At 46.3% G+C, this 15,643-nt stretch overlaps 1 protein-coding gene across 1 annotated transcript in view; it reads left to right on the top strand.

Annotated features, from left to right (window-relative positions):
- Positions 1-13,227, top strand: part of pde3a (phosphodiesterase 3A, cGMP-inhibited) — an 89,104-nt gene extending 75,877 nt beyond the window's left edge. The window contains exons 14-15 of the mRNA XM_066668911.1: positions 5,060-5,321; positions 6,325-13,227. Of these exons, the coding sequence (XP_066525008.1) occupies positions 5,060-5,321; positions 6,325-6,755 (693 nt within the window). The 3' untranslated portion in view covers positions 6,756-13,227. The remainder of the gene's footprint in view (positions 1-5,059; positions 5,322-6,324) is intronic.
- The last annotated feature ends 2,416 nt before the right edge of the window (positions 13,228-15,643 follow it).

The raw sequence follows: 15,643 nt of genomic DNA, 5'->3' as shown, positions 1-15,643 counted from the left end.
ACACTCCTCACAGACAGTCACCCGGAGGAAACCCACGCAGACACAGGGAGAACCCACCACACTCCTCACAGACAGTCACCCGGAGGAAACCCACGCAGACACAGAGAGAACACACCACACTCCTCACAGACAGTCACCCGGAGGAAACCCACACAGACACAGAGAGAACACACCACACTCCTCACAGACAGTCACCCGGAGGAAACCCACACAGACACAGGGAGAACCCACCACACTCCTCACAGACAGTCACCCGGAGGAAACCCACACAGACACAGGGAGAACACACCACACTCCTCACAGACAGTCACCCGGAGGAAACCCACACAGACACAGAGAGAACACACCACACTCCTCACAGACAGTCACCCGGAGGAAACCCACACAGACACAGGGAGAACACACCACACTCCTCACAGACAGTCACCTGGAGGAAACCACACAGACACAGGGAGAACACACCACGCTCCTCACAGACAGTCACCTGGAGGAAACTCACACAGACACAGGGAGAACACACCACGCTCCTCACAGACAGTCACTTGGAGGAAACCCACACAGACACAGGGAGAACACACCACACTCCTCACAGACAGTCACCCGGAGGAAACCCACACAGACACAGGGAGAACACACCACACGCCTCACAGACAGTCACCCGGAGGAAACCCACACAGACACAGGGAGAACACACCACACTCCTCACAGACAGTCACCCGGAGGAAACCCACACAGACACAGGGAGAACACACCACACTCCTCACAGACAGTCACCTGGAGGAAACTCACACAGACACAGGGAGAACACACCACGCTCCTCACAGACAGTCACTTGGAGGAAACCCACACAGACACAGGGAGAACACACCACACTCCTCACAGACAGTCACCCGGAGGAAACCCACACAGACACAGGGAGAACACACCACACTCCTCACAGACAGTCACCCGGAGGAAACCCACACAGACACAGGGAGAACACACCACACTCCTCACAGACAGTCACTCGGAGGAAACCTGCTCCACCACATTTGTGATTTTAAAATTTTTATTAATGAATTTCTATTTAATTTTATTTGAGCAGAGAAAAAAAGAATTAGAAACAGAGACAAAGTAGCATCATATTGATGTTTAAAAACAAACAGGAAATCGTAGTGATTTAACTGAAGAATCCCCACTAAACCTGATCAAGCAGGTGGTTGTAATGTAATGGCTGGCCTGTGTGTGTAAATGTATGTTGTTTTCCTCAGCAGCGACTGAAACGCTCACTCAGGTTCAGAGTAACGCTCTGTGTGGTTGGTGGGATAATACATACAGTAGTCCAGAGTAAAGTTGGCCCTGATTGGCTGAAAGGAAACAAGGACACAATGCTGTTACCTGGCAACCAGCCGTCCTCTCATCAGCAGCTCGGCGGAGAGGGGCTTTGTGGCTGAAAGCTGAGAGCAGTGGTCAGAACAGGGAGATAAGAGTAAATCATAGACACGGGTCAGAGGTACGGTGTGTTTCAGACAGAGTCTGATTTCGGACAAAAATATCTAATAAAACATAAAACAAATATAAGAATTTGAGAGAGTTAAAACAAACATAAAACTTACAACTTGTAAACAGATGTGTAATAGTGTTTATCACTATCTCTCTCTTTTTTTCTTTTTCATTTACGCTTATATAGTGCCTTTCTAGAAACCCCACACTCATACACACACACACACACACACACACAAACACATTCACTCGTTCACTCACTCACATTCAAACACACTTGTTCACTCACACACATTCAAACACACACACATTCACTCACACACATTGACTCACTCACACACTCGTTCACTCACACATTCAAACACACACACATTCACTCACACACATTGATTCACTCACACATTCACTCACACACATTCAAACACACATTAATTCACTCACACACATTCAAACACACACTCGTTCACTCACACACATTCAAACTCACACACCTTCACTCACACATATTTAAACACACACATTCACTCACACACTCGTTCACTCACACACATTCAAACACACACACATTCACTCACACACATTGATTCACTCACACATTCACTCACAAACATTCAAACACACACATTCAAACACATTGATTCACTCACACACTCGTTCATTCACACACATTCAAACACACACTCGTTCACTCACACACATTCACTCACACACATTCAAACACACAGATTCAAACACACACATTATTTTTCTTTTTGCTTCATTGAGGTTTATTTTCTCTCAAATTCTTATTTTTGTTTGATGTTTATTAATTCTCTTTGATTGTTTTTTTTCACAAGTGTGATTCTGTAGTTTCTGACGCGTCGGGCGTGTGATTAAGGCGTCTCTGTGTTGTATTTGTTTAATGTCCCTGTGAAAGGAAACAGGATGTGTGTGTGTGTGTGTGTGAGAGAGAGAGAGAGAGAGAGAGAGAGAGAGAGAGAGCGAGAGAGAGAGAGAGAGAGAGAGAGAAAGGCGCTGTGTCTGTCTGAGAACGGCGAGGGGAGGATGACCCAGTTCTGTCAGGACTCTTCACTGAAAACACATGACACTCCCCACCATTTTCTCACCCATTCACAACACCATACAAGTTGCAATATGAACATCTCTCTCTCTCTCTCTCTCTCTCTCTCTCTCTCTCTCTCTCTCTCTCTCTCTGTCCCTCTCTCTGTCTCTCTTTCTCTCTCTCTCTCTCTTTCTCTCTCTACATCTCTCTGTCTCTCTGTGTCACTCTCTCCTTCCCTCTATCCATCGCTCCCTCCTTCTCTCTCTCTCAGTCTTTATTTCTTTCTTGTGATTCATTCCTCCAGCACCCGACAGAGCAGAGCAGAGCAGAGCAGAGCAGAGAAGAGCTGTGATGTTCTGAGTGATGTTGCCACTAGTTGCTATGGTAACAGATTTGGCAGCTGTGCTTAGGCTCTCAGTGTTTACATCCTAATGACATCAAGCATGAATATATATATATATGTATACCCCTTCTCTCTCTCACACACACACACATGGAGAGAGCAGCATAGTCAATCCTTTAAAGCCCTGACGGTTATCTAAACCTTCTCCAACTCTTTGAAAAACATCTTTAAAGGACCTCAAAGAAATCAGCTTTTCCGTTTCTGTAAAGTCTCTCTGTGAAAATTGCAACATCTGAACGCTGCGTACGAACATTAACCATAACTTTAACCAGCGTCCTGTGTCACTGATGAAGGACTAGAGGACGAGCGACACACACTGTGCAGCGACAGATGAGCTACTGTCTCTGACTCTACATCTACAAGGTGGACCAACGAGGGAGGAGTGTCTCACAGAGTGGACAGAGAGTGGACACAGGGTTTAAAAACTCCAGCAGCACTGCTGTGTCTGATCCACTCTACACCAGCACAACACACACTAACACACCACCACCACGTCAGTGTCACTGCAGCACTGAGAATGATCCACCACCACATCACACCTGCTCTGTGGGGGTCCTGAGCGCTGAGGAACAGGGGGAGAGAGGGTTAATAAAGTATGCAGAGTAACAGATGGAATACAGAGTGTACATGTGAAACTACAGCGTGACCGGAGTGGACCATGGAGCTGAGACGAGGGACAGTGAGGGTGTGTATAACCAGGATGGCAGTGAGGAATGCTGCTGGTGATTTATTAATCATAAAGCAGTTCTGATTCCTGATGTCAGGAGCGTTTTTTCCTCCGTGGGAAGGTTGACCCAGTTTCAGAGCTGCACTGCTGCTGTGATATACATTACTCTGCTGAACTGGAAAGAGTCCGTTTCTCTGTGGATGATCTGAGGAGGCTGTGAGTTATCGCTGATATCTCTCCAGAACACGAAAGTATAGATAAACACAACGACAGTAAACTTTAAACCGAGTGTACGACATCTTTAAATGTTACAAAGTATGTTCAGATATATTTGGTGTGGAAGAAATTAATCATCATTAATCACATTACTTTGCGTAGTTATTTGTGATTAACTCTTTAAACATTAAAACATTAAATGATATTACTACTACTTTTAATAATAATAATAATAATACAATTTTAAAAAAGAGAATAACAGGTGGCACAGTGGAGCAGCAGGTAGTGTCTCTGTCACAGCTCCAGGGTCCTGGAGGACCCAGTCCTCCGGGTGACTGTCTGTGAGGAGTGTGGTGTGTTCTCCCTGTGTCTGCGTGGGTTTCCTCCGGGTGACTGTCTGTGAGGAGTGTGGTGTGTTCTCCCTGTGTCTGCGTGGGTTTCCTCCGGGTGACTGTCTGTGAGGAGTGTGGTGTGTTCTCCCTGTGTCTGCGTGGGTTTCCTCCGGGTGACTGTCTGTGAGGAGTGTGGTGTGTTCTCCCTGTGTCTGCGTGGGTTTCCTCCGGGTGACTGTCTGTGAGGAGTGTGGTGTGTTCTCCCTGTGTCTGCGTTTGGTTTCCTCCGGGTGACTGTCTGTGAGGAGTGTGGTGTGTTCTCCCTGTGTGTGTGTGGGTTTTCTCCGGGTGCTCAGGTTTCTTCCCATGCCAACACACGTTGGTAGGTGGATTGGAGACTCAAAAGTGTCCGTAGTTGTGAGTGTGTGAGTGAACGTGTGAGTGTCACCCTATGAAGGACTGGCGCCCCCTCCAGGGTGTGTTCCTGCCTTGCACCCAGTGATTTTGGGTAGGCGTTTCACTCTGTGTCCTCTGTGTGACCTGTATAGACCCTCAGGGTTCTCTGTGTGACCTGTATAGACCCTCAGGGTTCTCTGTGTGACCTGTATAGACCCTCAGTGTCCTCTATGTGACCTGTATAGACCCTCAGGGTTCTCTGTGTGACCTGTATAGACCCTCAGGGTTCTCTGTGTGACCTGTATAGACCCTCAGTGTCCTCTATGTGACCTGTATAGACCCTCAGGGTTCTCTGTGTGACCTGTATAGACCCTCAGTGTCCTCTGTGTGACCTGATGTCATAAATGGGATACAAATGTTTTTAAAATGATATTTCTGTTTATATATTGCAAGGTTCAAAGGAGAGATGTGTTGTCATGACCTTACTTTGTGTACCTCTGATCTCTCATTTCTTTAATCAGGGAGATGAGGAGGCCAGTCTGGGATTACCCATCAGTCCCTTCATGGACCGCTCTGCACCGCAGCTTGCCAAGCTGCAGGAATCCTTCATCACACACATTGTGGGGCCGCTTTGCAGCTCTTACGACACTGCGGCGCTCATGCCAGGCCGATGGGTGGAACCTCTGCGAGACGAGGCAGAGGAAGTACCTGGTGATGATGAAACTGAGGACGAAGATGAAGATACAACGGAGGAAGATGCCTCCACCAGTTCCGAGCAGTCTCGTACGTTCACATCTGTCTCATTCTGTTTGTGTATAAGGATGTTAGGAATAAAGTTTGTTGCATGTAGTTTATTGGGTAACACTGCTGGGGTTTGATTCCCAATGTATCTGGTGTCGTCTCTAACCCCATCTCTAAGGGGAGCAGTGGTCTTTGGAAACCACAACAACGGCGGTGGTAACGTTAAGCGGTGTTTACTCATGGTGTATCGGCCTGTTGTTGTTGTTTGGGACTGAACACAGCTCCGTCATCAGTTCAGACAGATCAGTAGAGTTTGTTCCTTCCTTGTTGCAGCGTCCAGCTCTCGCTGGATTCTTTCGTCGGCCACCGATCCAAGGAGCGTTTGAACCTCTTCAAAAGACCACGGCGTCATTTTACGAGCTGCCGTCGTGAGTCGGATAAAAACAAACGTGATCTCTGCTGCAGCTGGAGATTTTACAGATGGAGAGTTGGTGCTGGTCATCTGCGTTGCGTGGCGTAGAGTGACGACTCTCTCTGGACGATCAGCGCTCTGCAAGGTTTACACCCCACGGTTTAGTCCCTACTCGACTCGCTCTGAACCACGAGAGAACAGCCACTAAACAAGAACCCGCTTCCAGAACCAGGACCTGATTCACCTGCTGGAGGAGGAGGAAAGACAGAGTAGAGTCAAATAGAGTAGAGTAGGGACCATGCAGTGGAAAGTTCTGTTGGAGAGCAGAATTGGGTTTGCTCTCTGGGTGAGTAGGATGACCTTCTCTGCCCCATCACAGCCCATGGAGGTAGTTTGCATGGGCAACTGTCAGATGATCTGAAAGATCTGAACAAGTTTGCATTTGCCCCCCTCCACCTTGCAGAGTAGTGTGTGATCAGGGGAGACTCACTGAGAGTGTGGGGTTAGATACAGCTAATAATTTTAGAAGAAAATCTGGCAAAAAAACATGCATTTAAAATAAATATATTTGTTAAGAAATAACTCAAATTACTGAACTAACATTTGGAATTAATGATTTGTCACTGATTTCAGAGCAACTGGTTCCAAAAACACGACGGAAGGTCTTCTGTCAGATCATGCAGCACCTTTTGGAGAACCATGAAATGTGGAAGAAGGTCATCGCCGAAGAGGCCCAAAGTCAACCAGAGGAGAACGAGTCCGCGTGCCTCAACAACGTCTCTGAGCCGATCCTGGCCATCAGTGAAGAGGAGGAGGAGACGGGAAGCAAAGAGGAACGAGTGGAGGACAAGGAGGAGGAGACTGACGAGGGAGAGGAGAAGGCGGGGCCATCAGAAAAAGAAGGACAGAGTGAAATGTATGAGGAAGAGACCTTAGAGCGAGACACACTGGTCCAGAGAGATCAGGAGACTGTAGATGAAGACACAGAAACTGTAGAAAAAGAGGAAATGCGGGATTGGGGCACGGCTTCGGATGAGCAGTGCCAAGAGGGAGATCCGGAGTGACCAACAGAGGTGTCCGTTCTGTTGGATTTGAGAGAATTGACTGAATGCTTTTATTTCCAAACAAGACTCCTGATTAATGGTTGCCAGCACATCACTTAGACACAACACTGTAGATGCTTTAGGGAACACGTGCCTAAAGGAAACAGGGTGGGAGAGATCCGAGGGGCTTGGGGTGGGCTTTACGTCTCCAGGTTCAAAACACAAAGGGGTGGTACTAAAGGTCAGAGGTTATAGTTATAGCATGAAATGTTTAGGTAACAGAGATCAGGCACAAATTAAAAACACTGACCAGTGGAGTGAGTAACACTGATGATCTGGTTACAGCGCCCCCTGGTGAGGGTGTGGGGGTATATCAGGCAGTGAGTGAAGGGTGGGTTCCTGTAGTTGAGGTTGGACCGGAGAAGTGGTCAGTGTAAGGATCTGAGGGCTGTGATGATTATAATTTTGTGGTCAGTCCATGGGGTCCAACTCAGGTCCATGGGACGTTCCCTGTGTTCAGTACCGACCCAAAGTGTTCAGAGGAAGGACAAGTCAAGTCAGGCTCCTGAAAAGTCGAGGGAGCGGAAGTGAGCTCAAGTGGCATAACCCCACAGAAGAGTTACTACAGCTCACACTGCTGAAAGAGCTAGCACTGCTCTGATAAAACCGGGTCAGCCAGCGCTCTGGGTTGGGGGGTGTTGTTGTTGAGGGCACACACTAACCCCTCCACTCCCTCCTCCATCATTGAGACTCGGGCCCAGGACCCTATCTCCGGTCACCGCTCGTCATTCATTTGCAGTTTGATAAACCCCACCCCTCTTGATTATTAGTGTCATTAACTTCGTCTGTCCCTGCTTTTAATCTTGAGGCTGATTGGTGTAATTTCATGCTCTGCTAATAATATCATTTTTTATATATTACCTTGATCAGGTTTTGGGTGGTGCCCACACTGCGTCTTAGTGCTGAAGTGCCACTTAACCTCCATGACAGGGGTCTCACTGACCTGCACTTTAGGCCATTCTAAGTACGTGAGGTTGTTGCCCAGTGTGTTCTGAGGAGGCTGGTCAGGGGAGAAAGAAGTGAGGTGGAGGTGAATGGCACCTTTCGGCACGTTCACCAGCTGCAATGCCACAGCAGTGAATGTTCAGAGAAGGTGCCCCTGCTGCGTTTACACTGCTTTACTCCTGAAGTCGCTCCTGTTTCTTGATCTCTTTTCATTTTGGACTGTATTCCCTTAAAGGCTCCATTCACACAGCAGGGGACATGAAAGTTCATTTCTGGACCACATTCAGATGTGGTACTGGATTCAGATTCAGATTCGATACAAAGCCGTGTGACTCAGTCTGAACAGAACTCGCTCGACTTTTCCATCGACTCTTTCCTTGTTTCACACGGAAACAGAAGCACTCTGTATAAAGCAACTTAATTTCAGTCTGAGGGTCAGTGGAGGGGTATTCAGTTAAAGTTCAGGTCCAGTTCCTCACTAAACTCGGCCCAGTGAAGGGCCAGAGCTCAGGATTTGGTCTTAGCCTCATAGCAGCGCTTCACAATGATACTCTTGATTAACGCTCCATTTTGGGACCCTGTAAATCCCATTTCACACCAGAGCTGTTGTACGTGCCCCACACGGTGCTGAGTGCCATACGGTAACACAAGCCAGAATGGTAAAAAAAAAAGCTTTGGATCTATTTTTGACTCGTGCTGCGGGTGTCACTCCAGCAGTTTTTATGCAGAAACAGTAGTGAAGTGAGTTCTGATAAATATCATCAAACAGCTGCGTTTTAAACTGCAGCAACATTTCACCTGTTCAACAGTGGCATGTCGTGGCAGAAAATCAGGTGCATGCTGTTTGATCTTTTTCAAAGTGGTAACAGTTCATTAAAAACTGCTTACATTTAGTCTACAGTTTATTTAAGCAGAGCACAAGTCATAAAGACCTTTGTAGATGATGTAATCACTGGAAAATGCAGAGCAAACAGAAACCACTGTCACCTTGTGAAGCGTATGTGTGGAATCCGATGTTATGCAAAGGTTCTGACGCACCACGTGTGCTGCACCGCTTCTGGAGTTAAATCAGCATGGTTCACTGGACCCACCGGTTCAGAACCAGCCACAGAAACAATGACCATGACCCGCTCCATCCGTCATCCACCTTTAAACACTCACCTACTGCATCAGCTTTATTCTGGATCAGGACCCTGTCCTCGCTCCCACATCCCTCCGATCACAAAGACCTTAAATATCTCATTTAAAGAGACTCCTGGTTCCAGCCTAGATTCAAGTACAATTTCATGCGAACATTTGGGCTGTGATCACAGAGAATCAGTTTCAGAACCAGTTCACGTTTTGTTCTACGTTCTCACATTAAAATGTCTTCAGAGAAAGAAGGCAGGGCGTTCTGTGATGCAGCCGCTGCACAGCGAACAACCCTGTGCTATCCACTTGGTGGTCAGGGCGCCTGGAGCGGTGTTCTTTAGCAGGAGGGTAAGGTTAGGGCCAGGCTCCTAAAGGAACTGTTCAGACTGATGTCAGACGTAGGTCACATTAAAAAGAGTGTGAACAGCCGGACATACAGATCAGATCTGGTCATATTTCACCTGGTGTGTGAGTAAAGACATGAGTCCTGTTCCTCAGGAGACGATGACAATGTAAATAATGTGTAAGGTTTTAATCCGGTTTTTCTGCTAGTGCACATTTGGGGTGGAAAGGAACCTTCTGTTTTTATAAGGGAAGCTGATTTCATCAAGGACCTCACTGTTTTCTACAGGGAAAATGTCTAGCAGGGTTTATAACACGCACAATGACATTCGCAGCAGCTCCAGACCGAGGGTTACACCTCCCAGCTCCTTTTTAACACACATCCTTCAACAGCGGACGAACCGAACAATGTTGTGACAGCGTAGCCGCGGACTAATGTCTGAACAAAGCCCGAGGTGCGAATTCAGTGCAGCTTCTTTGAAAAGTGTAGCACATTTAAAAGTAGATTATTAGTGGTTTGCAGTGGGTGCAGTTGTTCTTCTCTCCCACAGAGAGGTAACCATCTCTCACTAGTTGTGATAATCTAAAACACAAATATGCCAGTACTGCGCCTGAAGGCCCTGTCGCTGTTACAGAGCTCTGCACTCCCTGCAGTGATGCGCTCTCTCAGAACAATGCAGGCCACTCATACTGCAGCCATCCACGTAGCACCCATGTCCTAAGGGCAGTGCAGTCATGCACACAGCCATGTGAGGAGCCCAGAGACACCCACCCCCAGGAAACCGAGAGAGCCACACACAGGGTTAGAGAGGCGAAGCTCCAGCGCCGTCTTTGATGTGCAGAGAGAAACAGATTCTGTCTGCGGCACAGAGAGAGGTAACACGGGATTAAAACCTCTCCCATAAACCGCTGCTGCACCACTTTGAAGGGAAGCCAATTAAAAACAGGAGATTGGGAGGTGGGAATTTGGAATTGGGTGTCAGTTCAGTCCACCGTTCCCGTTTGCTCTGAAATCTCCACCGCGCAAATATCAGCTTCCCAGAAGAGCTCCGATGAATTATTCAAGCAATACTGACACGTTCTGTAGACTGACGGTGTTCCTTAATGAACACCATCACCTTCTGAAGCAGGCCACACTTAACGGTGCCTGTTGTTTTATTTTTGTCCTCGCGATGAGGGTGAGTTTGCCAAAAAAAGATTTATCTCTTACTCCAAAGCGTGTAGCAGCGTGACGTCTGAGCGTCCACGACACCACTCTCGCTTTAAAGGCCTCGATACTGAGGAAATTAAGAGCTGACAAGCCAGCTTAATGATGGCCTACTTAATCGTGTGTGTGTGTGTGTGTGTGTGTGTTAAAGCAACACTCTGTAATATTTTTACTTCAAAATTACAACTTCAGAATCAATGTGATGCTCCACTCAGCTGTAAAAGGGGAGATAGAGCCTCTGTCGTTGCTCTTCTGGGCTCACCTCTGCAGAAACTGCACTATGTAACTTTTAGAGGAGGGTAGGAAATGTGAATTTAAATTACATTCTGCAACTGTAGGGGGAGCCCAGGAGCAAAAATTCTAAATCTTTGTTGCCCTCTCCCCACTCTGGCCTTTTGCTTCCAGACTCCACTGGAGTTCATTTTCAACATTTTAATTCACACAAACCCCTTATTGAACAAAACATGATGTGGAAAATTGCTACCTTCATGAACATATTCATCTGCTGCAGCCCCCCTGCAATACCCCCATGCTCCCACTAGAGGGTCTGCCCAAGATTAGCCTCAGGACCCGCCGCGACCCTGATCAGGGTGAAACAGTTACAGAAGGTGAATGAATGAATGAATGAATGAATGAGTGTTAGTCACATTTCAGAAAGTATTTTAAAGGTTTTCAGTGGTGCTGTGGGTTAATGGGCACAATGTGTATAGAGAGACGCCCCCCACAGGTTTCTCCAGGCTAGTGCAGACTCGATTTAAAGCTGGTTCCTTAGAGTCAGGGTCTGTTCCTGATTATCTCTCTTCACTCATCCATCTCCTCACTCCACCCCTCCTTGCTTTATATTCAGTATTTATCTGCACAGTTCATTAAACCCCTTCAAAATGCCTCAATCCATCAATAGAAACATCAGCTGAGTGGACATCACACAGCTTAGTCCCTTCCTTCCCAGACTATGTCTAGAGCTGCATTCCAGCTGTGCACTTCACACTAATTCATTCACTTTTCTTTAAGCACAGAGTACACCTCATGTGCCCCTCATTTACACTGTAGCCAAGGCAATATATAAAGAAAAGAAAAGATGAGTTCATATAAGTCAAATAAATTATAGTACTTCGATTCAGTAGGAGATATCTAATTTAAACACACTATGTAATGTATACTATGTACTAATATTAATAGGACGAGTTTAGAGGCTAGTACACAAGATACTAAAATACTACATCATTTCTTACTAACAGGACGTGGTGAACTGTTGCTATGACAACACACACCACATCAAGCTGCTGTCGCTACTCTGTCTGACATTTTGTTTAAAGGCTGAAACTTAAAAATCTCCCTCCACACTGCGTAGTGCACAGTGTATGTCATAAAGAACATGCACTAAAATAGAGCACTGTACGTCAGATAATTAAACCATTTATATTCAATATAAGCTTCACATCCCTCTGTCTAACGTTTAGTGCACTGTGTGGTAGTGTTAGTTTACTTTCTGAAGTGCACTGTGTAGGGAGCAGGGCACTGTTTGGGACAGAGGGACAGTTTTCCAGACATGAGAATCTCCCCCCTTTCTGTTCCCCAGTGGATTCTGGGACAGCGTCCATCATCACCCTCCTCAAACATCCACTGGGTCTAAGAGTGGACTGTGGATTTTTAGTACACTTAAATATCCAGTTGTAATTATACTACACACTACACACTCAAACACTCGTTGGAATTAGTATTAAGTGCACAATTGGGACGCAGCCCGAGACTTTGCATTAGAGAGTGTTTAGCAGCTACATGTTTATCCTATGGCTTCCTTGTGTGAGTGCACAGGGTTAGAGAGAGTACTGTATGTTTATGTTGGCAACACAGCTGTATTTCACTGTCCTCCACTGTGTCTCTGTCTGTCTCTGTCTGTCTGGTGTCCCTCCTCCCACTGCTTGGCCTTCGGTTCAGGACGTTCAGGTGTCTATCTTGCGTCTTTTTTGTCATTATATCCATCACATTGCTTTCTGGTCCTGTCTGTTTTGCTTTGCTGATAACGGAACCACACACACCACGTGTGTTTCTTCTCTCAGAGTCATCGCCGGGTGTTTTCTGAGGCTCTGGGCCTTGCTGCACTGCTGGAATATCTCCATGCCGCTGTGCTCCAGCCATGTGCAATAGCTCGCTCACTCAGGCGTCAGGATCAGCCGAGCAAATACACCAGACTCCTCCATCTGGATCTCCAGATCTCACCGTATCTCAGTCACAAGAGTCAGCTTTGTCTTGAGCGTCAGAACCATGGAGACGCGAGACCTCGGGTAAACAGCCACGTCCGTTCGACGTAGTGTCTGTGCCTGTGCAAGGCGTTACATGACAAAGTGATATTCAGGGATATAAAGCAATTATCAGACCTGGTCCAGCGTGTGTTTGCCGTAACACAACGTTGTGAGATAAGACCTTGAACAATTACCAGGACTCAGAATAACGTCCTTCATGTTTTAAGATTTTAAGGACATAATAAAGATGCCGAAGTGTTGTGGTTATGCTCTGTATGAAAGGCATAGTTCTTCCTTAGCTGTTGTATCTACCCACGTGCTCCTCGCATCCCTTTCCCGGCCGGTCGGGTCGAGGTCAGCGTACGGTCCGTCTGTCTTCACCTATATGCATCTGCTAACGGTCGTCGCTGGGCACTCGTTTCTTTCACCAAATGTAACAATCAAGCTTTACACCTCTCTCAAAATGAGAAATGAGACTTGTACTTTTTTTACACTTAGTGGGCACCTCACTGACTAAATAATTATTTTTCTTCTCACTAGTATCTTGCACTTAATACATGTAGCAATACCTATAGAGGGGGGAGGGGAGGGTAGTGGGAGGGGATGGGAGGGGATGGGAGCGGGTGGTGGGGGAGGGGGGGGATGTGTAAATCACCAGTATTCGTTACGTGAGATACTCATTTTATTGCTGGTTATGGTTCCATTTTGTACAAAAATCAATAAACTGTACAGGTACAAAGGGAGAAGGCAGAAAAAGGAAAACTGATACATGTTTTTGGATAAACCTTATTTATTTTTACTGTTTTGTAATTTAGACACTAAACTGTAGCTCCTCTATGGCCAGAAATGCTGGAAGTGCCTCTTGGTATAATGTATTATACAGTAAATATATATTATTAGAACTTGTCACAAGCTGAAATTTGTGGATGTTGTAATGTGAATACAGTTTAATACGTGTTAAATACTGTGGTCTCATTCTTTTGTTGTGTGTTTAAAATGCACCTGTTTGCTCACAGAGAAATGCCCAGTAATGGTGTCTTGGACCAGAAGAGGACCCCTCTACAGCCTCGTTACCACAGCCTTTCCACCTGCTGAGCCCTGATCCTCCATCACGGTTAGCCCTGAGAGCCCAGGAGCCGTCCTGGTGGGTGGGCTTAATGATGTAGGCGTTCTCTCACTGGCTCCATGTTTACAGATCTCCATCAGGGACATGGCAGTTTTTCTAATCCCTTCTTTATCTGCACAAGATGGAAACAGAAATGTAACTGGGCTCCCGAGTCTGGACCAGTGGAAAAGAGAGCTCTGCTCCGTCTTAAACTCAGCCCTGGTCACAATATAGCGCACTACTATGTAGTGGTGTGTGAAAGCATAGTTCACACTATTCAGTGCCCCCTATCCATCAAACAATCACTGCAGTGAGGACACTGTCAGAAATAAGGTCCTGTTGAGGTACGTTAATGTTATTAAAGGCACAAACAGTGTAAGTGTGAGTCCCACTTCACCACTGGGCCCTACCCCTTCCTTTAATGTAGTTTCAGTGGATTATGGCCCTTCAGAACAAGCAGAAAACAGCACTAATATTTTCCAGTTCTATCTTAAATGGTGAAGCAATTATATTCTTGCTGGTGGAACTGGTTCAAACAAAACAAATAAGCAGCTGATTTCAGCTCCATGTCACAGAAGAGTGATAACGTTTGATTGTGGAACTGTCCTGAAAGACATCTTAAATTTAACTAAAGGCCAGATGTGTTAATATCGCTGCAGAGAAGCGCTGCTCTTTTTTATTTTATTATTCTTGTCCCTTCAAGGGTTTTGTAACCACTACACTCCACCGGGCGCGAGCACACTTCAAAACAAAGTTTAGGGGAAAATAAGAAATGGGATTCAACCTTAATGTATCTTTAAAGGTACAGCAGTGGTGTTAAAGTCCAGTTGTGTTCCTAAAGGTTCATTACATTCTCTTCTTCAGAAGGAGAGGGGGATCTCTGTAATCTTTCATTTTACAACTGTGGAGAATAACAGAACACAGTAAAAGTCCTGGAGATGAAACGGAGCGAATGACATCAACACGACTTTAACATCCACAGTTAATACAGAGTAAGGTACAGTTCTGTTCCTAATTAAAGACACTGTATATGTTCCACTGAGGACACCACCTCAGAGACAGATTCCTGAGAGTGTGTGTAGTGTACAATCAAGGTACACCAGCAGATAGAGGATGCTCCTAATACACTGCACTGTCCGGTTAAAGCCCCACGTGAGTCTGTGTCTGAAATAGTTCACTACCCTCCTGAATTCAGTTCACTAGTAATAGTGAGTAATGTAGGGAATAGTGAGCAGGAGATATTTCAGGGTGTTCTCACACTGGGCGCTTCTCTTTGACTCCTCAGTCCAGTTTTTTGACGAGTGTTGAGTGCTTCGTGCGGTGTGAACATGATCTCAGTGCTCAGTACGTACTGTAAACACACACAGCGACACAGTGGCCGCTCTGCTCAGTCTCAGACAGAGTCCACTGCTGAGGGTTTACACAGATATTTCTTCAAATTCCGGACTATTTGCCTTTAGAAAAAAATCATTTTATATGTGCAGCGAAGGGAAGTTTCCTGCCCCACACAAAGGACAAATCTCTACAGTGAGAGAAAGGCAGAGTCAACAAACAACTCCAGATGAACCTCAAACTACAGTCCTGACTCCACTCTGCTCTTCTACAGCGGCTTCTTCCACGGTCTAATGACAGAAACGTGCTCAGTTGAGCGCAGTCCAGCGGGGGGTGGCAGTGAGGGAGGGTTTGATTCAGTCCCAGTGTGAGTCCACCCTCGGATCAGCGCTGGGTGTGTTGTTTACGGAAGGTTTATGTAAACTCCCACTGATTCTGAGAGTCGGCGTCGTTTCCGAAAGTGTTTCGTGGCTGTGTGAAGGTTAGAAGGAAGGGACAGGCACTGTGTCGCTGAAGCATCATACATCTCTCCCACAGTTCTGCA

Source organism: Hoplias malabaricus, chromosome 4 (assembly GCF_029633855.1).
Source record: "Hoplias malabaricus isolate fHopMal1 chromosome 4, fHopMal1.hap1, whole genome shotgun sequence".
Lineage (NCBI taxonomy): Eukaryota > Metazoa > Chordata > Actinopteri > Characiformes > Erythrinidae > Hoplias > Hoplias malabaricus.
This window is presented reverse-complemented; position numbering and strand designations above follow the sequence as displayed.